General features: G+C 41.7%; 1 protein-coding gene across 1 annotated transcript; it reads right to left on the reverse strand.

Moving 5' to 3' along the window:
* Positions 1-3,552: 3,552 nt before the first annotated feature.
* On the reverse strand, positions 3,553-21,247 carry LOC109426686 (acidic leucine-rich nuclear phosphoprotein 32 family member A). The gene is made up of 7 exons (XM_029869667.2): positions 20,813-21,247; positions 7,209-7,585; positions 7,070-7,143; positions 6,533-6,946; positions 6,387-6,460; positions 5,145-5,325; positions 3,553-4,995 (listed from the first exon to the last, which is right to left on the reverse strand). Exons 1-7 carry the CDS (start codon positions 20,858-20,860, stop codon positions 4,937-4,939), a joined length of 1,227 nt encoding a protein of 408 aa, XP_029725527.1. The 5' UTR covers positions 20,861-21,247; the 3' UTR covers positions 3,553-4,936.
* Positions 21,248-21,813: the final 566 nt, after the last annotated feature.

The raw sequence follows: 21,813 nt of genomic DNA on the forward strand, positions 1-21,813 counted from the left end.
TTTCTAGGGCACGTGGAAGAGAATGACATGGTGATGTAGAACCGATAGGACAGCTGAATGATTTGACTGTACATTAGAATAGATAGCTAGGTTTTGTATGTCGTATCATGGGAAGCCCATGACATATTAAAAATCATTGTCTATAGTCTATCATTGGGGATAGCGCCAGTGCTGTAGGTGGCTACCAACACAGGTGTTATCGCAGCAAGGGTTGTTGTCTTCATTTGGTATTTGACCGTCATAGATTCGATTAAACATTTAACAAAATGTTTCTTGGTGGTAACATTAGTATAGTTGTCGACATAGACAGCATGTTGTACTTTATGTTATTTCCAAGAATTAATTTGCTTTTGGATATGATCGTTCATGGTGCTTCAGATTCCGTAGGTAAACATTTTTTTTTTTTTCAAAATAACTTCAAAGACTTGACATGACTGAGGGCTGACATGATAGGAGAGAAAATGCAAAAATTTGATTAAAACTACATAGACACAATGTAAAAAACTAGTGTTAAATAAAATCTTAGACGGTATTATTTCACTGATCAAAAAAGCAGGAATTTAGTTAGGACTTAGGACGGTTGACATTGTAAAGGGTTACGATGGATATAATATTACTTTGGACTGAGATGATCACAGATATGCAGAAGACGACTAGCGAAATTAGAAACACAATTTGATACATTATTGACTATATTTTGACAAATAGGGTTTGACAAATTTCTTTACAATATCGAATGGAAGCTCAAAAAGTGTTATCTAACACTAATATGAGAGTTATTTGGGGATGATGCTGGTGCTGTCAATGACTAACATCGATTATTGACACTATTGGTAATCAGCTTGAAATAACTGAGGATATTATCTGATTATTGTTTGGGGAAGCTGTCAGAAAAACTAGTTGCCCATATCGGCTAAAAACGCTAGCTCTGATAGCTGTCTTCGAATAATTTTCAGAAATATCAAATCTTTAAAAATTAGCCACGACACATTTTTTTTTCTTTTTGCTCTTTGTATATTTTTCAAGAATAGTACTCTGAAGGCGTTAACATAGACATAGCCACCCTTTTTATCTCTGAATGTTGTCCAGTGACCTCGGAGATTTTCGATTATTGAAATATTGTTCAATTATCAAATCATCTTTGGAGCTTCCATTCGATCAAAAAACTAGTGCGATGGGAAAAGTTAAAAACAGTATTTTTTAAAAACTACTACGACTCAATGCTAATTACTACACACTTTGCTCAAGTTGACGACATCGTCTAGTCCATCGTGAGTATTGGTCCTAGTAGGGGGAAAGTTGGGAAAGGGTCCAGGCTTTGCTATCAGCTGTCCTGCAGCTCCACCTGGTCACTCTTCAAAAAAAAAAAAAAATAATATTAGAAAACAAACATGTTTCATTATTGGAATGGTATTGCTGCTAATGTTAAAACCCGGGCTCTAAACTTCTTATTGGGGAGAATTTAGCGGTACACAAGGGTGATGCTAGCTTTCCGATGCATGGCCAATAATTATCAGTGCTCTTGGTTTGTTTTCTATAAGAAATTACTGAGAAAACAAAACAAAAACTGTATCAAAATCGATACTTTATTACTCTTCAATGGCAATAGGAAGCAATCAGTGAAGTACTAGATTGAAAGTAGTGAGCTGGATTTTCGTATGGTGAGTGAGATGATCAGTTCTCCATTTCTGCAATGAAATGGTGCAAACAGCATGGGTTATATACATTCTTGCCTAATTTAATGCTGTTTGAGCAAAAGTTTGGGTAACTGTGTTGTTGAAGTTGCAAGAAATAAATAATACAACAACACAGTTACCCAACCTTTTGCTCAAATAGCATCAAATTAGTCAAGAAATCCTCAACGGTACAAACAGCGTGGGTTATATGATTTCTTGACTAATTTGATGCAATTTGAGCAAAAATTTGAGTAACTTTGTTGTTGTAATATTTATTTCTTGCAACTTCAACAACACAGTTGTCCAAACTTTTGCTCAAACAGCATTAAATTAGGCAAGAAACCATATAACCCACGCTGTTTGCACCATTTCATTGCAGAAATGGAGAACTGATCATCTCACCATACAAAAATCCAGCTCACTACTTTCAATCTAGTACTTCACTGATTGCTTCCTATTGAGTAATGCGTCATGCACTACACTAAGGATACGGGTAATGTCACAATAGATCTAAAAACTGGTCGCAGTGACAGAGCTGAACAGGTAAAAAAAAAATGATCGTGCAGTTGAAAGTCGGAACTTTTGACGCGCGAAAACTGATTTTTCTCCAAAACCATGCGTCAAACGTACGTCGGGCAAAGTGAGCTGGATATAGGGCCAAATCCGCACCACGTCCGACGCTAGGTTTCAATAATTGTGGATTTGTGAGAAAACTCGATTGTCGCGTTCGGGTTTCAACCGCGACGACAATATGTTGGGATGTTCTAAACTGTCCTACAGACTGTAGGCTACAGTGAAGTTCTTCAAATCTACAGGGTGTTAGGTTCCTGAGTGCAAACTTTTTAAAGGGTGATAGAGGACCATAAATGGCGAAAAAAATGTTCTACGCATATGGTCAAATCTCAACCGTTACGTAGTTATTGAACTCCCCATGTCATTGACTCTCATTGCCTTAACTGGCTATAACTTTAAAATGATCAAACTTATCGCAGTTTTTCTACCCTTATTCGAAAGATTATTGAATTTTCTATCAAATGGCATCTTTGAATCGATTGGCTTAGTTAAATAACTAAGTTTTCTGGAGCAAAATAGCTAAAAATAGCGTGATTCAATTTGTTTATGTCAATTATCTTTGAAACATGCATAATAAATTGAAATTCTTTCTTTTGCAAAGTTGTGGCCTCCACTCTACAATTCGTTCTTTGACATCAAACTTCTATCTCTTATCTTAACTTAATAGTAAAAAAAACCTGACTGTATAACAGTTCAATGTTGGCTATCGGATAATTCAAGACCAACCATTGAAAAGGCCGCATCAACATTGCGTAAACAAACACGTTTCTGTCGACTTAGGGCCTTCTGGAATCCACCCACGCATCTCACCACCATTAACAGAAAGCTTGATGTTTGCGCTTTCTGTTAGTGGTGGTGAGGTGTGTGGGTGGAGTTCAAAAGGCCTCAAGACGACAGAAACGTGTTTGTTCACAAAATGTTGATGTGGCCTTTTCAATTGTTGGTCTTGAATTATGACTTTTACTAGAATTTTCCTAACTTCATGTACTTTTCGCCCGATCTTTCCCAAATTTGGACCATTGATACACAACTAGTTGATCAACTTACAGTAAAAATTTTAGATTTGATGAACTTTTCAAAAAGTTATATCTGTTTGACCATTTTTTTAAGACGCATGCTTCTGTCAAAATTTCATTCATAAAATCGGCTCGTAAAATGGACTATTAAACAAAATCTGGCGAAGGAGAAGAACAATAGTCAAAAGAAGTCTAGTGGAGAAGTCGAGTTACATGAGGTCGAAGAAAATAGTAACCCGAAATACAAGAGGCTTTCGGATCATAGTTAGGTACTAATAGAAAAACACTCATTTTCAATTACTTTTTTTTTATTTAAACAAATACTTTCTGTTAATTTTATAAATTTTGCTTCTTGTTTCCATCTTGATTTTCCATTCTTGTCGAACCGAGTCGACATTTTTGGGTTGATTTTTACTCATTTTTCAATGTTTTACTATTTTTTTGTATCTCTCTGGATCATGGGTGTGTGTATTTTGTATGCATGGGTGTATCTGTGTTTGCTTGTAGATATCCAAATCGCTTCAAATATCTCCGCCATACTTTAGAGCGAAACCGGACCGAAGTGTTTGTATATTATAGCACTGATTTCTGGTCATCACATACTAATACCCATTCAATCTTGTTTGTTGCTCATTTGGGTGTGTTTGTTGTTCTCTTGTATAATCAGAGTTTGTTCGTCGTGAATTGGGGGAAAATTAGCAGAAGATGAAATGGAAAATTGAAAGACTTTCAGACGACATGATTGAAAAGAACTAGCCTTTTTTTCGGACGAAAGTAACAGAAACGAACCATCGAGAATGAAAGCGCTAGGAAGTCGAGTTCAAAGAGTTATTGTTACACGAACAATTTTTACGAGTACTTAATAAGGAAACATTCAACAAACGATGGTCAATACCGTTTTTTTACAATGTATTTTGCATGAAGGTAGCTACTGCTTATAGCGCTGCTTTATAAACTGAGTAATGTTCCTGCACAGCCGACAGAATATTAACAGTGAAACTTGCGCCCAGTTATTGACTTGTTGGGATTACTCTGAACCGCTTGGCGTAATTATGATTCAAATAGGACAGCATTATGTCAAACGGACTAGAGCCGTTTGATTTTTGGCTATTTCTGCTAGAACGACACAAGGGAATTCTATAAAAATAGAAGGACAAAAACTCATCAAGGTACTGCTGTTTGCGTAAATTTTGTCAAAACTATACATTTCTTTACTTTCCGACTTTTGTTCAATCATATCAGTTTGCGGTTTAGAATAATATTCCCCGTTTACTTCTTTTGCGACCATTGCTGTGATGCGCCGCGTGTCCCTACAAAACTGTGCGCGGGTACGTAAAAATCGCACCCAATCACACAGGTGTGTGTGTTCCTGTATTTTAAACTTTTCCCATCTATTGTTGATCTATGTAGGTGTGTGTGAGTGTGATCATTCACTGTCTGACTGTGAACTTGTTCCTAAGTGTTGCTGCTTTGCTGTGTTAGCTTCTTTTTCTACCGGGTTTCGGGATTTACTGTAAATTTGTGGTTTCTGGGGATTCATTTATACTTGTGTTTTCCTTGCGGAGAGTTTATAATATTTTGTATCCTTACAGTCAAAACTTATCCTTACAATTATCAATAATTAAAGTAAAAGGGGATTTTTTTTTATTGGGAAAAGGGACACACGGCACCTTAACCGTCATTGCCCTCGAGTTTTCGCTTCTTGCCCCTGGCTTCGGATTCTTCTCCAGCTGGAATATAAGAAAACAAATAGACATGTAGAATCGGCAAACCATTGCACTCAAAGACTAGGATAAATTTAAAGGGATTCCATTGGACATTAGTAGGAATTGTGCAAAAAGAAACACAACGAATCAAGAAGTAAAATTTCGAAACTTACCTTCACTGTCGGATCCGGCGTTCTCTGCTGTGGCGGCAGCGGCGGCGGCTTCACCTTCACCCTCACCCTCGCCCTCGCCGTCATCTTCATCCTCGTCGGTGGGTTCGTCAAAGTCGTAATCGACTTCACCGTCCTCCTCGTTCCAGTCCGATCCATCCTCTTCGAGATTTTCATTGTACACCTGAATAGATTGCACAGATTAGTATACAGTTCTTCATTATTGAGCTTAGATCTAGAAAGATACAAAGTATTGACGTAGAACTACTCGGCCAAAGCGGGTAACGCGCGTTTTATCAAAAAGATCACTATTGAACCATTTTACGAAACGACAACATTGTTGATGATGATATTTGAGAAACATTGAAGCTTCTGGTGGTTGTCTTCTTCGAACAGATCTTCGTATTTGGCAAACCAGGCTGCAAACGTTATTATTGCCTCCGAGTCATAGTTAAAATCAAGGATGTATTTGATCATCTGGCAATCATTTGACTCATTTGTCTATATCTCAGTTCAGAAGCCTAATATTAAAATGTGATGTTCGACAAACATGTAGATTATTGTTTTTCCTACAATTATCACCAAAGACGCCATATTCTAACCCTTGTATTTACGGCGTAAAAGTGTTAATACCACGTACTCATATTAAACGATCGCATTTTTCGATCGTTTAGTATGAATAGGTGTTACTAGCGCTCTCACGCCGTATATATGAGTTAGGATATGGCGTCCTTGGCGATCATTGTAGGAAAAACACTTATCTACAAGTTTGTCAAACATCTCATTTCAATATTATGCTTCTGAACGATTTTAACCAACGATGTTTTCGATCACCTGGCAATCATTTGACTCATTTATCCATGGCTTAGATAAATGAGTCAAATGATTGCCAGGTGATCGAAAACATCCTTGGTTAAAATCGTTGAACGCTTGACACCGATTCGATCAGAAACTCGCTCTGATTTGAAACGTACGAAGTAACTTGTTCAGTCGAAAGAGGACAATCGTTTATTCGATATCACTTTTATATCCTACATAACAATAGCTTCAGATCTGTTGACATTCTCATATGTTGGTAGTGAGTCATTGATGTTATAGTTCGAAAGGGCTTACTTTACCTCATAGACGGAAACGATAATATGTAACATGATTATAACAAAGGAAAATCATGTCTTGCCCGACTCCCCAACAATTAACACTAGTTGTAGCCCTACGTCAATAAGAAACTGTTCTCAGCATACTCACATCAGCTAACGAAACATCGTTATCGTCCTCATCTTCTTCGTCATAGTCGGAGGAATGGTCCAGATCGGAGTCATCTGAAAGCAAAAAAGAGAAAGACAGTGCCACCATTAGCACACAAACGAAGCAATCAATCGGGCGAAACTAACGCTCTATCAGTTGCTGCCGGTCGCCTTGCACGTAGCAGATCTGATTGATAAAGGCTAGTAGGGAAAGAAAGGCCAACAGAAGCGATCCCAACGAGACAGGCGCCGACGGAGTCGTTCCGCTAGTGCTGGTGACCGCTTCAAGCTGTTGTTGCTTCTCCTGTTCGTCTTTTCGTCTCCTCTGGATTTCCTCGTATAACCTGTCTAAGTCGTCTTTAGGCTCCGCCTCCACCACCGCAACACCAGCACCAGCAACAGCTGCGTCATCATCTTGCCTAAGCTCCAACTGACCAAGCCGGGACTCGAGACCGTTGACTTCGCTCGAAGGCCCGGTTCGCTTCTGTTTCAGACGCGATTCGAACGCTTCCAGCTCGTCCAGGTCAATGTCGATGCCGTTGATGGAGAAACATGCCCGGTCTACAATGGGGCCCAATTGTGGTCTCATTGATATAGGTATGGATTCGAAAGTTCGAAGGAAATGGGGAGATGTGGGGATGGCGAACTGAAAGGTAATGGAAAATGAACACGAAAGATACTAACCATCATCCTCTTCGGTGCCACCGTTCGCTTCGTCCTCTTCGTCTGAAGGTGCTTCGGCGTCTTCCCTGTCGAATCTGAAAAAAACAAATATGAAGAATAAATACTCCGACAAATTCAGACATCGACCGAAGCAACTCACCCATCCAAGTACTTTAGCGAGGGGATCAGTTCGAAAATTTTGTCCCGGTAGTTCTGGGTCATGGTGACCTCGTTGTTGAACAGGTCCAGCACTTCGAGGTTCTCCAGCTCCTTCAGCGGTTGCAGCTCTTCGAAATCCTTGATCCGATTGCCGGACAGGTTCAGGTGTGTCAGCTTGGGGCTACCGGTCAGGTGACTGAGTGCATTCTGGATCCGATTGTCCGACAGTTCCAGCTTGCGGAGGGCCGGCAGCTTGGGGAAGTTCTTCAGCGATACCAGTCCGACGTTGATCAGACTGAGCACTTCCAGGGCTTTGAAGCTATCGGTAAGGCCATCGATGTTGGTGCTGCGGCAGTTGTCCAGGATAAGCTCGGTGATCTGGCGAAAGGTGGGGAAGAATAATAAATTGTATGAAAAATTGTGATACTGAAATTTATGCGAAGAAGACCTGAATGACTTGCACGAATACACCCGAAGTATAATACTATTACTAGGAAGACACTCCCTCAAATTTTATGCCGCCGTCAATCACCAATCAGTCTGAATTCATGGAGGGTGAACGCACTACAACCGACCAGATGTTCGCCATCCGCCAAGTGTTGCAGAAATGCCGCGAATACAACGTGCCCACACATCACTTGTTCATCGATTTGAAATCGGCGTATGATACAATCGATCGAGACCAGCTATGGTCGATTATGCACGAATACGGATTCCCGGATAAACTGATACGATTGATCAAGGCGACGATGGATCGAGTGATGTGCGTATTTCAAGTATCAGGGACACTCTCGAGTCCCTTCGAATCTCGCGGAGGGTTACGGCAAGTTGATGATGGTCTTTCGTGCTTGCTGTTCAACATTGCTTTAGAGGGTGTAATTAGGAGAGCAGGGATAAACACGAGTGGAACGATTTTCATGAAGTCCGTTCAGCTGCTTTGTTTCGTTGATGATATTGATATTATTGCTCGTAAATTTGAGACGATGGCGGAAACGTACATCCGACTAAAGAGTGAAGCCAGGCGAATCGGATTAGTCATTAATGTGTCGAAGACAAAGTACATGATGGCAAAGGGCTCCAGGGAAGAATAACCGCGCCCGCCACCCCGAATTTATATCGATGGTGATGAATTGAAGGTGACGGTTGAAGAATTCGTGTACTTGGGCTCACCGGTGACCGCCGACAACGACACCAGCAGAGAAATTTAAAGACGCATTGTGGCAGACAATCGAGCTTACTTTGAACTTCGCAGAACCGGTAGTTCTCTATGGGCACGGAACATGGACCCTACGTGCATTGGACCAACGCGCCCTTGGAGTTTTCGAACGGAAGGTGTTGCGTACCAAGTACGGTGGAGTGCAGATGGAAGACGGGACTTGGAAAAGGCGAATGAACCACTGGCAAGACCTTTAAACACTATCATTGCTACCAAGAGCAGGGTTATGCACTGTAATTACCCGAGTTTCCTCGGGAATGGGCTTTGATAGATGTCTGTCTATGACAACTTGCAAAGTGCGATTGGTAAGGTAGTGCTTGATGAAGTGCAGTGACCCGTTACACACTAATCGACGACTCCCGCCATCCAGGCTATGTTTTAAGCGTTGGCCAAATCTAGCGATGCCAACTTGATATGATCTCTGATCTCGTCTTCGTCCAACGCTTCGTTTAAAATTGTCTCAGAGCGGTGTAATGCCTATGATCCAGGCGGCCCTCAGTATCCAGACGCTGCACAACCCGCCTATTTATAAGACGTTCTGTCATCATGGCGACACAGCTGAGTATAATTGGGCGAAAGGTGTCCACCTTTTTGGAATTGTAATCACGATATCCAACTGCTAGGCTGGGTGTCGTTTAACCATTCCTTATTGATGGTATCTAGCAGGCATTTCTTACCGATCGGAAGAAGATTTCGGGTATCCGATTGGATCTAGGTCGACTAGCTTGCTTTTGGTCTTTCGAAGAACGAAAGTAAGTTTCTCTACTGTGAAGGGAAAATTGAAAGATTGTCCCTGATCTGCAGGTACGGTGAAATCGGTAATGACCGCTATAGCAGCTGCTGGGATGTCGCTTTATGTTTTGATGGATCCGGTTTCATAAAAATGATCCGGGAGAGCGTCAAGAATCGTTAACGCATCTTTCGTTGTGGTTTTCTATTTTCACGACAAACCCCCTTTGTCGCGTCATCCCTTGCAGAGCATTCAATCGCTCCCATAGTAGACTGGCTGTCATTAATCAGGACTAAGGAGTCGTTATTCGTTCCCACCGGCAGTTGTTTCGAGCCTCGCGCCACTCGTTCACAATTTTCTTCCCATTGCAATGGTCAGTTGGAAGTCGTTGTAGGCGCCTAGGGACTTGCCGCCTGACTTTGACCAATTTCTTCACCTCGTCGGTCCACTAGTGGAAAGCTCTTCGGCCCGGGTGAGTTTAGTCAATTTATCGCTTATCTGAGTGGAAGCTAAAGCGATATCTGATAAGGATATGGAAAGACGACTACTAGCTTGGACGGTATGATACAAACTGATTTAATAGGCTCTAAGTTGTACAGACTACTATGCTTATATGCTACGGTTGCTTGTATCCTGACACCCCTCCTCAAGCAAAACGTTGTTCGGGACATCGCAGGATGCCAATGCTCTCAATGTTTCTTGAATACGGCTGCTGGCAATGCTTTGGTTAATAAATCGGCTGGCTGCACGTTCGTTGGTAAATGTGCTCCAGGAAGTCACCTGAAGGTACCAAAGTATCCGCTTAACGTGTGTCCAGTGTTCTTCTGCAGGGCTACTCTGAAATTGGCTGAAGTAGCTTACTCACGCTGCTGCTTCGCTTGACATACAATCATAAAAGCTACCTCGGAATCTGCAACATTTGCTCTTCCCTTCAGCTTCGCCCGTCCCGATTTTGAACGGTCTTCCTGTCTTCTATCCTGTCCTCTTGGTCTTGCTGGACAGTTCATCTTCTTAGGTCCTGCCTTTCCGCAGGCAAAACATTTCAGCTTGGAACCTTTAGCACGTCCTCCGTAAAAGGCAGCTTCGTCGTTAGACAAACCGTCGGCATCGAAATTGGTCTTCCGCTTGATGCTCTCACTTCGCAACCTGGCCTTCACAAAATCCAATGAACACTGTTCCGATGGGAATGTCTCCAAAACTGTAACCAACTGTTGAAAAAGGCTTCGGCATGGTCTGCAAAATATTGAAAACCACCAACCTGTCGTGCATGGGGATATCCGCCGTGGCCAGCTCCCTGATAATCCGATCGAACTTCAGCAGATGATCCTCCATTGGTTCAGCCTCATTTTATTCCATCACGGCCAGCTACTTGAGAAGATAGAACTGGCCGGAAATCCCTTTCTTGGCGAAAACGTTCTGCAGCGCCAGATTGCCTTCGCGCCAGATTCCAGTTGCGAATCGGCGATCTTCTCCAGTATACTTTCTGGTCTTCCGCTTGCATTTTCAAAAAATCGTACGCTTTTCCGATCTTGAGAAAAATTTTCTTCCGATCAACAAATCGCCTTCACGATTACAGCTATGCTGGGCCCATAACCTGATAAGGATATGGAAAGACGACTACTAGCTTGAACGGTATAATACAAACTGTCTACAGCCGATTATACTATTTTGTCCTTGTTTCTGCAATTAATCCGTCCAAAGCTATTTGAACTGCCTTTCAGAATTGAAAGTTCATGCTTGTCGACAGTGCTGATAAGAACATAGCCCATAGACATTTGATGCTCCGCTCGATGGTGATCGTTGACTTCACTACGTATCAATCTAGGTTTGAGAATCTTATGGAGAACTTGGTCGAATTTTTTCTTTAGATCTAGCAGCTTTCGACTTGGCAGGTATAGTGACGCAACCGATAACGCAATTATAGGTAGATTGGTGTTCAGATCTATCAGCTACGAGGATGATTGTGTGATATTCCCCAGGGCAACCGAGTGATACATGTTCTGCTATGCTCTGCTGTACCATCGATAACTACCCCGAAGAGTTCGATCCAACGTCACTGTTGTGGCTTGATGGATTTCCTGCTGGTCAATACATATCCTGGAGTATTTTCATGCCCAATAGATTGTCTGAAAGGCGTTAATGTTCCATTGCAGGGCTAAAACCTGGAGAGGGCTTCTTGTTGGAGATTGGGTCTTACAACCCGGTCCGGTCTGTTGTTTTGGAGTTCAGTTTTGGAATGCAAGGTTTCAAAAGTGACCTGAAGAAAAATAATGATAATAAAGTGAATAACTTCCTGTCCAGTTGTGAAGAGGATGTGCCGCCCAATATCGTTTGCAATTTCGGATATGAACCAACGGTCACCATCAGCAATGTGATAAGGTGCATGCTCTTCAACGATTTCCCGCGAGATCCCACCCAGTTTGATTAGTGCAGTCGGTATTCGCATTATAGATAGCATTGCCATTCTAGTGTGAGTTCCGTTACATTGTGATTGCATATCCGTACGCGTGGGATACCATCAAGAACACACTCACCACTCAAAGCCTAATGAGATCAACACGCAGTCAGATGGCGGTGTTGCCATCATCGATTTTCGTCGTTGTGGTTGTCGCGCGAATCGAAACGAATGCGTTGCTTATTCGTCGATTTGATGGATCCATTCATATGGCAGTACAGGCAAGGACCTTGAAATCAGCCATCATCCCTGACCGTACACCGACCGACAACGTGGTTCGGAAGGATCGAAACCGAATTGCGCAATCACGATCCTTGGATCGCTACAAAATTGCAACGCACCACCTGGATCGACGCGTGTGGGTGGCTTTTGCATAACTGTACCTGAGAGGGTACAACATAAACATTCCGCTCGAGAGGAAGAGAAGAGAGCGCGGATTCGCAGCGGCAAATAGTTAAATCGATCAAATCGGTTGAACGGCCACCGTGTGTTTACATTTTTCCCATCGAAGAAATCGAAACGGCTTTTCTAGTGTCGGAAAACAACACATTCTACCAATACCAACGCAAACGAGGTGTCGATTATGGCGCGCTACTCTTCGACAAACCCGGGGCACTCAGCCAGCAGAGCGCGCGGTCGGAACGACCAACACAGACACCGCCAACAACCCAGTCGCGTTTGAGCGTTCACTCGATCAAGCAGCACTCCTTTGTCGGGCATGCTAGGTGCATGAAAATATGTCGTAATCAGTGTAATTTTCCGAGCGGAAGTGCGCCCCAGGAGCCCTCAATCGATGCGTTTTGGCGCGCTCGATCGTTTGGTACCCACGGGGGCCCTCAAGACCCAGGAAAAGTGCCTGAAAAGCGAGTGCCAAAGTGGAAAAAGTCGCAGCTGCCATCGGAATGAAAAAGCAAGATGGCGGCCGCTTTCGGTTCTCTCTCCCCGTGTATGTATTGTGCGGAGAGTGCAGTTTCCCTGGTTGTCATCGTCACACGACGGCAGCGATGGTGTGTGGTGGCCGGCGTCCAGCCAACAGTGAGTGACTGTATGTGCTGTGGCACGGTGAGTTGTGGTGGTGTGCATCTGGTGTACTGACATAACAGCATACAGGAATAATGAGTGACCAAGACGCGGCGAGTCCGGCGACGAGGCATCCGTTCAAGAAAAAGAGCACCAAAGGAGTGTGTTGGTCGAGTCGAGTTTGACGATTACGAAACGTCGTAATAAAAATCGGTGTTCGCACCCTCTGGGCACGGTGTTTCTCTGCGTGTTGTTATCGAACAAACAAAATTTTCGGGACGCATGTATGTCCCAAGTTTACAAGGAATTGCAGGAACTTTAAACTTTGCACAAAGTTGGCATATACGAGCGACGTTATCGATATTCAAATAAAGCATAGTATAAATAAGGTCATGGTAAAACAGCTTAAGGTGAATATAGAACAAAGCCACATCGAATTTTCAAAAACACAAATCTGAAGAACCAAGCATCGCACTAAGCTGAAAAGTTGATCGATTGGTCACCACCAGCGGGTGACCAATCGATCAACTTTTCAGCTCGGTGTGATGTTTGGTTCCTCAGATTTGTGCTTTCGAAAATTCATGGTGTGGCTTCGTTCTATATTCACCTTAATTTTCCTCACGACTATGAACCTAATTGGACAAGATTATTTATCTTCGAATGAATGTTATCAGTTTCGTACCTTTTAATTCCGCCCTAATTGCTTATCCTTTGACAGATACGCGTATTTCGACTACCAATTCAAGCATAACTTTTCAATCCGACGTAACTCGAGAATGTAAACAAATCCGGGTTCACTGCTGCATGCATGATTCATAAAGCAAATTGAAGAATCCACATCACTGTTCGATGATTTATTGCTTAATTTGTTTAACTAAGCATATTATTCGAAACGACGTATCTAACTATTTTGATGTTTACAACTTTACTGATAGATACACCGTTTTGATATATGAGAAAACCAAACGACGTATCTAGCCAAAATCAAAAGTAACAGATACACCAAACTGGCACCATACAAAAGCGACGTATCTGGCATGACGTATCTCTAACCAACCCGGTGTATGTGTATTTTTATCAAAATTCATTGTGAAAATGATATGGAATGAGTAGGTTTTGTTTCTTACCTAGTGCGTGCTATATCCCTGGTGATGTTAAGCACGAAAAAACTTATGAAAAGTATTTTTATAAAAAACTATTTTAGTGAAATGGTCGTCAACATTGACCATGAATTTACTCAGATCAGTGAAAAAGTTAGATACGTCGATTTGAAAAATTATGCTTGAATTGTAATCTTCCTCAGTGTCAGTTAGTCGAAATACGCGTATCTGTCAAAGGATAAGCAATGGACTACCCGCTTTGCGCGCAGCCACAGTTGATCAGCAGGAGTAAATCAATTTAATTTTGTATGGCGAAATGCATCTAAACTTGAATTACTTGAAATACAAAGCTTTTCCCGAAAAAAATATTTGGTAGGCTTAATAGTGGTCACCATTGTGCACAACCACTACCAAATATTTTTTCGAATGATGTGTTCCACTTTGAAGAATTTGCCTTTAGATGGTATTCGCCATACAATATTTTTGCGACTTACTTTTAGCGATTTTTCGCGCATAGAAGCTAGCGCCACATTGGTCGATGCGGAGAGTAGGAAAACAGCCAATGTAGTTAATTCATTAGGGCGGAATTAAAAGGTACGAAACTGATTACACTCATTCGAAGAGAGCATTCTGCTCAGAGGGTTCGAAAAGTCGGTACAAGAAGATTATTCATCATTTTGTTCAAGGCAAAGTTTTACGTGGATTTCCAATTTCGAGAATGTCTCAAAATTTTCAACTTGTATTATGTAAGAATACATAGGAGGTTGCGTTCAAATGATATTAAAATAGTACTAGAATCAAATAAAACACGATTTTTATCTCATTTGTTAGATTTAATCCAGACTTTTGAACGTCTTGATCCGTAAATCACGTTTTGTCGAAAAAATTTTCCCCAGAGAAACACCGTTCGTTCCTCACAGTTCCACTTCGGGCTTTGACTGTGTATAGTGGTGCTCTGCCTGTGACGATTGCCTGCTTGCTTGGCCTGCCTGTGGTGCGACGACGACTACAACGAATGTACACACAGTATGGACAAGGCCTCGTCGTTGCTCTCGTCGTCGTCGTCGATGTCGGTCGACTCTAGCCTGCAAAGCAGCAGAGAGGGGTTTTCGATATGTGTCGCGTTTTTTTTTTCTTAGGCAATATGGCGGCTGATTTTTCCCACTTAATGAATGATTAATTCGCCAAAATTGGGCATTTCTAGCGTTTGGATGGTCCCAGGTCGTCGGACGGATGATGGTCCAACATGGCAGGGAACCATCGGAGGAGTACCGGTGCTCTACGGACTTGCCAATTCGATCTGCGCTGCACTCGTGCGACAATCGATGTACGAAGCGCGAAATTTTTTGCTGATAAAAGTTGTAGGGAACATGTAAACATGCGAACGAGAGACCGTCGACGGCGATGACGAATCTACAGTGCTCTCGAGGGTCGTTTGGAATTCGCTGTTTTGGGGGATAAGGATGGATCAGGGAATTCCAGAAGTTGATTAAAAATCTCCTATTATAGGAAAAATCATACGGTAACAATGTTGGGAGCCTTCAAATAACTTGCTCTTTCCAAAAGAGCAAAATAATTTCGAACTTGTTCAGGGCACGGGTTCTCAAACTTCACAAGTCCATGTTTGTTCCAGTAGTTTCATTAGACTGTTACAAACAATACTCGCGTAGCTTTCTCTTTCGAAAAGAGCGCACATAAGCATTTACATCTTTTTGCACAATTTAAAAAAGTCGCAACTAATGACTTGGTTTTCATCCGGTGCACACTTCCTGGCTCAGGGCCAATTAAGTCATGTGATACTACAGTGCGAGCTAACTCATCAGCCAATTCATTACCAGCGATAGAAGAATGGTTAGGTACCCATACAAGGTGAATAGCGTTTGCTGTATTCAGCTCTTCGATCTGAGTTCCACAAACGATAACTAACTTCGACCTAAAGTGGTTCGAAGCTAGTGCTGTCATAGCAGCCTGGCTATTTAAACAGAGGTATATTACTTAACCCATAACGTGTTGTTTAAGTGCTAATTTCGCTCCACACATAAAAGCAAAAATTCCGGCTTGAAAAACGGTGCAGTGTCTAGCAAATGAGTAAGACAGATGTAGCCTTAGCTCACGAGAATAGACGACAGCACCAGTGTAACATATGTCATCCGAAATACTTTTCTCCAGATAACCAGATGTTCTTTCTCTCTGGGAAGAGAATTTCGTGGAAAATGTCCTATATGGGAAATTACAAGCAATTGTAAGATCACTTGGAGCTAGCGCAACTTTATGGAACCACTAGGCTAGTTGGAATTCCTTGAATTTGCTTAATGTTTTCTTCCGGAACTAGGGTAAGTGTTCCAATTATGGTTATAGTACCAATCATTCACCATAGTTGATTTTCACCCTAACAGTGTAAAACAACAAGAAAAAAAAAATTGTGAACAACAGATCACGTTCACAAAAGATGGTTGCACTCGTTTAAACTTCACATTTTGCTCAAATTATGGTAGAAATAAATCATTTTCCTTATAATTTCGGCTTCCTTGCACCCTTTTTCGCCATAGTGTACCAGTTATGGCTAATCCCATAAGGAATGCATGCAAATAGTGCGAAAAGGAACGGAAGTTAAAAAATGTAATCATAATTGGTACAGGGTTCCTATCATTGGCACACGCTGTAATAAATACTAAAAGTAGTATTGGCTCCGTTTCTATATTTTTCCTGTAAAGTGTGGAAACTTAGCTATCTTTTCACATACATATTGATGACATTCGTTGGTCTTCTCGTTATTTTTGTACAAATAGTTTTCCTTAGTACTGCCATAATTGGTACATCCACCCTACTTCCCAAACAATATTTCTCCGAGATTTCATGCAACGGGTTTCGTAAGTTATCCCAGGAGATATGCCAGAAAAATCCCTGCAAGATTTCCGAGAGTCAACTATCAAAGAAATCTCATAGAAGCATCCAGATTCCCAGGGGTCCATGGGAGTAATCCCGAAAAGATCTGTAAAACAATAACCTCACGTGAATCACTGCAAGAAATCTGGCAAACAACTAGGAGGAAAAGTCTGAAAAAAGCTCTGAAAAAAAAAAAAGACGGGAAGAGCTCTATGAAAAATATCAGCAATAGTTCCTGCAGAAATCCCAGAAGGCACTCTGGAAAAATTAGAGTAAATTCATAAAAAAACTAAAAGACATCCCCCCAGGACCAACACCGGAAGGAATTTTCTAAAAGAACCCAGGTAACCAATAAGCAGTTAAAATGGCTTTAATTCGGTACTATATGGGCCTTTACAGCAGGTCATTAAATGCTAATCTGCCGTATATGCGCCATTAGTGCTAATTAAATGCAGGTTTTGGCCCAATATACGGCTGATTAAATGCTTATCTCTCCTATCCCCCATATTGTCAAAAATAAAAACAAATATTTTCCTCTGTTCATTTTACGGCTTCCCTTTCTCTTAATTTTTCTCCTCTCCTTTAGAGACTTGGGGAACGCTGCTTTCGGCCAAATTGGGGTTCGATCCCTCGATCATCGGGTTGACAATGGTGCTAAACCGCGCTACAGGGTAAGCTATTGATGATCCGATAAAGCGCGTTGGATTTTTGTCCTATTTAAGCCATGAGTAAATATTACACCGTCAGTTGCTTTGTTATGTTATGAGCTCGGCAGGTGCTGATAATAAAATCAATCATAGGAAACCAACCATGGAATTAATTTGCCAAAGCGTGTTTTCCCATTGATTTTCTTTGTTGTTACCTATGATTGACTGGACATGCGAATAATGATGGCTTCTACAGCCGTGGCACGTAAATAAGAAAGTGAAAATGTGTTGTTGTTTTAGCATCACTCATCTCTGATAGCAGTTTCATGGCAGAGTTCATGGCAATAAAGTAGCAGTTATGATGCCTGTTGACCAAAACATACCATGCATCTGAAATGCTACGAAACTTCTGTCAGATTTTAAAGTAGCATTCTAATTATTAATATAGAGCAGTTTGGCAGTCGAACTGCTATGATACGGCAGTAAGCAGGCCGAATGCAGATATAAAACAGAAATACGGTTTATTCATATGCTTATTGGTTACCTGGGAAGTATCTGGAGAAAACCTGAGTGGGAATCATTACAGGAAATCCCGCAAAAACCTTTAGAAAAAAAAAAAACAGCTGAATCTCCTGTAGAAATCCAGTGAAAAACACTAGAAGAATAAAGCTGAAGGACGAACTTCGGTAGAAATACCGGAAGCTCTTGTAGAACTCCTAGGAGTAACTCCTTTAGAAAACTCAAATACCTCCTGGGGAAATCCCAACAGAAGCACCGAAAGAAATCGCGGATAGTTTTAATGAGGAACCCTGAGAACATCAGAGAGATATTCTGAGAGACTCTTGTGGAGATCTGGGAATAAATCATGGAAGAAACTCCACTAAAATTTCTTAGGGTACAAAAATTACGAAGAGTTCCGAGAACATTTCAGACCGAACATGTCTAAAGGTCCTATCTGCAGAAGAGAAGCTCTCTTTGGTTTCCCTCTCTTTCGTTAACCTTCCGTAACTCGCGCGGTTGGCTACATGCGTCAGCACCACGCTTTATGCTGAGCTGAGACGAGACTCGCGAAGAGGAAACAAAGCAACGTGAAGTGCAGCCCAACTGAGCTGTCAGTTGTAGCCCGTTTGATTACGTTACCTAAAACGAGGAAAGTATTGCTATCCGAGATAAATTCTGAAGCCAAAATTCACTCCGAGCAGCATTTCTTCTCCTGTACTGTCAAAAATAAATTGAAAACAAAATATTCCAATGATTACTTTGCTTGGCGATTGTACTGCCGCCACTCGCATAACAGTCCCATCTTTGCTGGGTTTTCTTATTCATATGGGACTGTTTTGCGAGTGGGGGCAGTGTAGGCGATGCAAAATTTCACCTCAACATGAATTTGTGCATGAATGGGATTCAGTCACACTGCATGTGAGGTGATGCGGTCACGTACGTGTTTGAACCACCAGCTTAAAACATAATGTCAACACAGATAGGATGAAGAAAAAAATAACAAAGTGGAGAAAAAGAAGACCGTCTTCGCGAGTCTCGTCTCAGATGCTGAGTACAAAAAGCGAGATTTTTTCATCGTGTTGTACAAAATACAACAGCGCGATCGTTCGAGGGTTAATATCTCAGCTGTATATCTGTATTATGATTATCTCCTTGCATTGAACGAAGGTCTAAACAATCGTCTTTCGATTTGTACTGCAAAAATAGATGAAAAGTGTACCATTATATTGCATAATTGAAAGAGAAAGTGAAAAAAGAGAGCCTCTCAAATACAGATAGGACCTATTGAAATGTTTGGCCCGAGAGGGACTCTGGGAGCTAAGAAATTCTGTAAGGCTCTAAGTAATTCATTCAATTTATTGGATCCGGAGATATAGGAATAGGAAGCAATCAGTGAATTATTGTATGGTGAGATGATCAATTATTCTCCGTTTCTGCAATGAAATGGTGAAAACAGCGTGAGTATTATAATTCCTTACTTAAATTAATGCTGTTTTAGCAACAATTTGGGTAACTGTGTTGTTGAAGTTGCAAGAAATAAATAATAATAACACAATAACACAGTTACTCAAAAATTTGCTCAAACAGCATCAAATTAGTAAAAAAAATCGTTATACCCACGTTGTTTTCACATTTTCATTGCAAAAAAGGATCATCTCATAATACAAAATTCCAGCTCACTATTTTCAAACTAATACTGCACTGATTGTGTCCTATGGGACACAATCGGTTAAGTACTAGATTTGCAGTATTGATCTGAATTTTTGTCTGATGAGAACCTTCTCATCATACAAAAGATCATAAATTAGATACTCCGTTATTACAATAAAGTAGTGGAAAGAGCGTGGGTAATAGGGTAAAAAAAATATAATTTGGACATGTTTGTAATTTGGACAGGCACGTTGATGTTAGGCTTGTTCCGAAGAGCTAATAAAAGTAGATACGTTTCAATAGCGATTATTGGATCAATTAGACCCTATTCTGTTGCTTTACGTTGAAAATACGCTTAATAATTGAGAATTTACTATAAAATTACCGATAATGTGTTTATAACCCCTCAAATGCGCAGGTATACAAGGTTCTCACGCTTTTTGTACCATTTCATTGTAGAAACGAAAAATTTACCTTATCACCATACACAAATTCAGCTCATTACTACAAAATCTAGTACTTAACCGAACGTCTCACAAAATGGCTATCACATAATTATTTATTGAATTGTATTTATTAGATTTAACGTGAGCGTGGCAGTTATAATATAGTATTGAATTATTTTCAATTTTTAGAAAATAATAATTAAGAATCAATCGCCGTAACAGGTGAACCTCAACCAGAAACCGGTTGGGAACACCTGCTCGTACTGAAACGGAGCTTCTTGTTCTTCATTTCTCCCTCATGGCTACGCGAGGTTGTGATTATGATGAGAACGGGTATTGATTGAGAACAAGGCGACCGTCCTTAAAATAAAATAAAAAACTGTCAATGAGGAGTTCCCTCTGATCATCTGGGGGAACCCATCCGATGTACCCCCGACGAACCAGGTGAGAGAACTTGCCATATGAAAGTAGGAGGCGTTGCTTAGCTTTTTTTTTCGACCACTCGATTAGATGCAAAACTTTAAAACGAACTTTTGAGGTTAAATGTGGGCCACCATTACAACGAGCAACGAGAATGTCGCACTTATTTTTCGGACTGGATCGCACAACTTTCGGTTGAACTTTTTTTTACCCCATAACAGGTAATCTTCGCCCCAAACGGACGGATTTAAATAGAAATCAAAGGAAAGATTGCATCCTCGCGGTTTTCTATTCGCCAATGTGCGTGCGTGCTGCATACACACACCTTCCGAGAGGTAGCAAGCAGCCCAAGAGCGAGACGCGAGAAATGAATCGACGGACGGTGGCGGGGGTGCAACGCGTGGCGGAAGGCAAAAGAAAAAGGTTGGACTTCCCCCCGCCCGTCGGAAAGGAATCGCGGCGGTTTTCGCCAGTCCCAAATCCTCCGGAAGATCAGGTGTCCTCTCTCGGGTCACCTCCCCGCACCGCACTTACCTTATCATCTGGAAGTCCGCGTTTTTCCAGCGCTATTCTCTTCTCCATTGTTTTTGTGTGACGTTTTTTTTTTCGGGGGACTGCTACTTCCAAAACTTCTGCTCCCTGTCCTCACAAACGACGACGACGGCTACGGCGATGACCAAAAACCAAGAAACGGCTGTACAGTGTTCCGGAATATTGTTACGACCGCGATAGCGAAAAAAAAAATCAACAGATTATACGGCGCACACAGGCTTCTTCTTCCGGGCGGAACCACAAAAACGTCCGCGTTCCGGCCTTGCCACTCTTCACTAAACTTCCGTTCCGAGAATTCACTACGATTGGTCACTTTTGGATTACCGGGAAGCCTGGAATCTCTGCGTATTTCGCACTTTTTCACTACTTTTCGCTCTACTGTAGAGTGTTGTATGACCGCACAGCACAGCCAAAACGTTTGATTAATTTTTTCGATCATCGACCGACCGAACGACGACGACGAAACTCTTTTGGTCGATTTTTTTGCCACTCACTCAAAACATTGGTGTGTGCGTGTGTTGCACACATATGTGCATGTGTGAGACCTGGCACTCACAGTCAGTTTCGTGTCGCGCTCACCACTACACTTCGCAGCGGTATCGAATCCTGATGCACACCTAGCGGTACCGGTGCCCGAACCGTTCGAGTGAAAGCGCGCCTCTTCGGAAAATTCGTTTGTTGTGTTTCCTTCGTGCACTGACTGAGCGGTGGGTGGGTGACAAACGACGTGAGATGCACCGTTTTGACGGCTGTGTTGTGCGGCTGCAAATTTACCGCTGTGTTGGTGCCATGCATATCGGTGAGATCTCTAAAGAGGGTAGTACACAAGGGGACGGCAACCTATTTTTTCACTATGGAGTTTGACAGGTTGGATTGTGCTTCCTTACGTGGAGCATAAATTTATGCTCCAGCCAAAATATTCACCAACACAATCTTGAAATTTGAATGTTTATCTTTTTACGAGGGATATCGGTCCAATCGAG

This window comes from Aedes albopictus, chromosome 2, assembly GCF_035046485.1.
Source record: "Aedes albopictus strain Foshan chromosome 2, AalbF5, whole genome shotgun sequence".
Lineage (NCBI taxonomy): Eukaryota > Metazoa > Arthropoda > Insecta > Diptera > Culicidae > Aedes > Aedes albopictus.

Coding starts and splice junctions, on each gene's coding strand:
- LOC109426686 (XM_029869667.2), bottom strand. CDS start 20,860: ATGGAGAAGAGAATAGCGCTGGAAAAACGCGGACTTCCAGATGATAAG. Junction 7,586..20,812: donor GCGGACTTCCAGATGATAAG/GTAAGTGCGGTG, acceptor ACCTTTCGCCAG/ATCACCGAGCTTATCCTGGA. Junction 5,326..6,386: donor ACGATGTTTCGTTAGCTGAT/GTGAGTATGCTG, acceptor CAATCTATTCAG/GTGTACAATGAAAATCTCGA.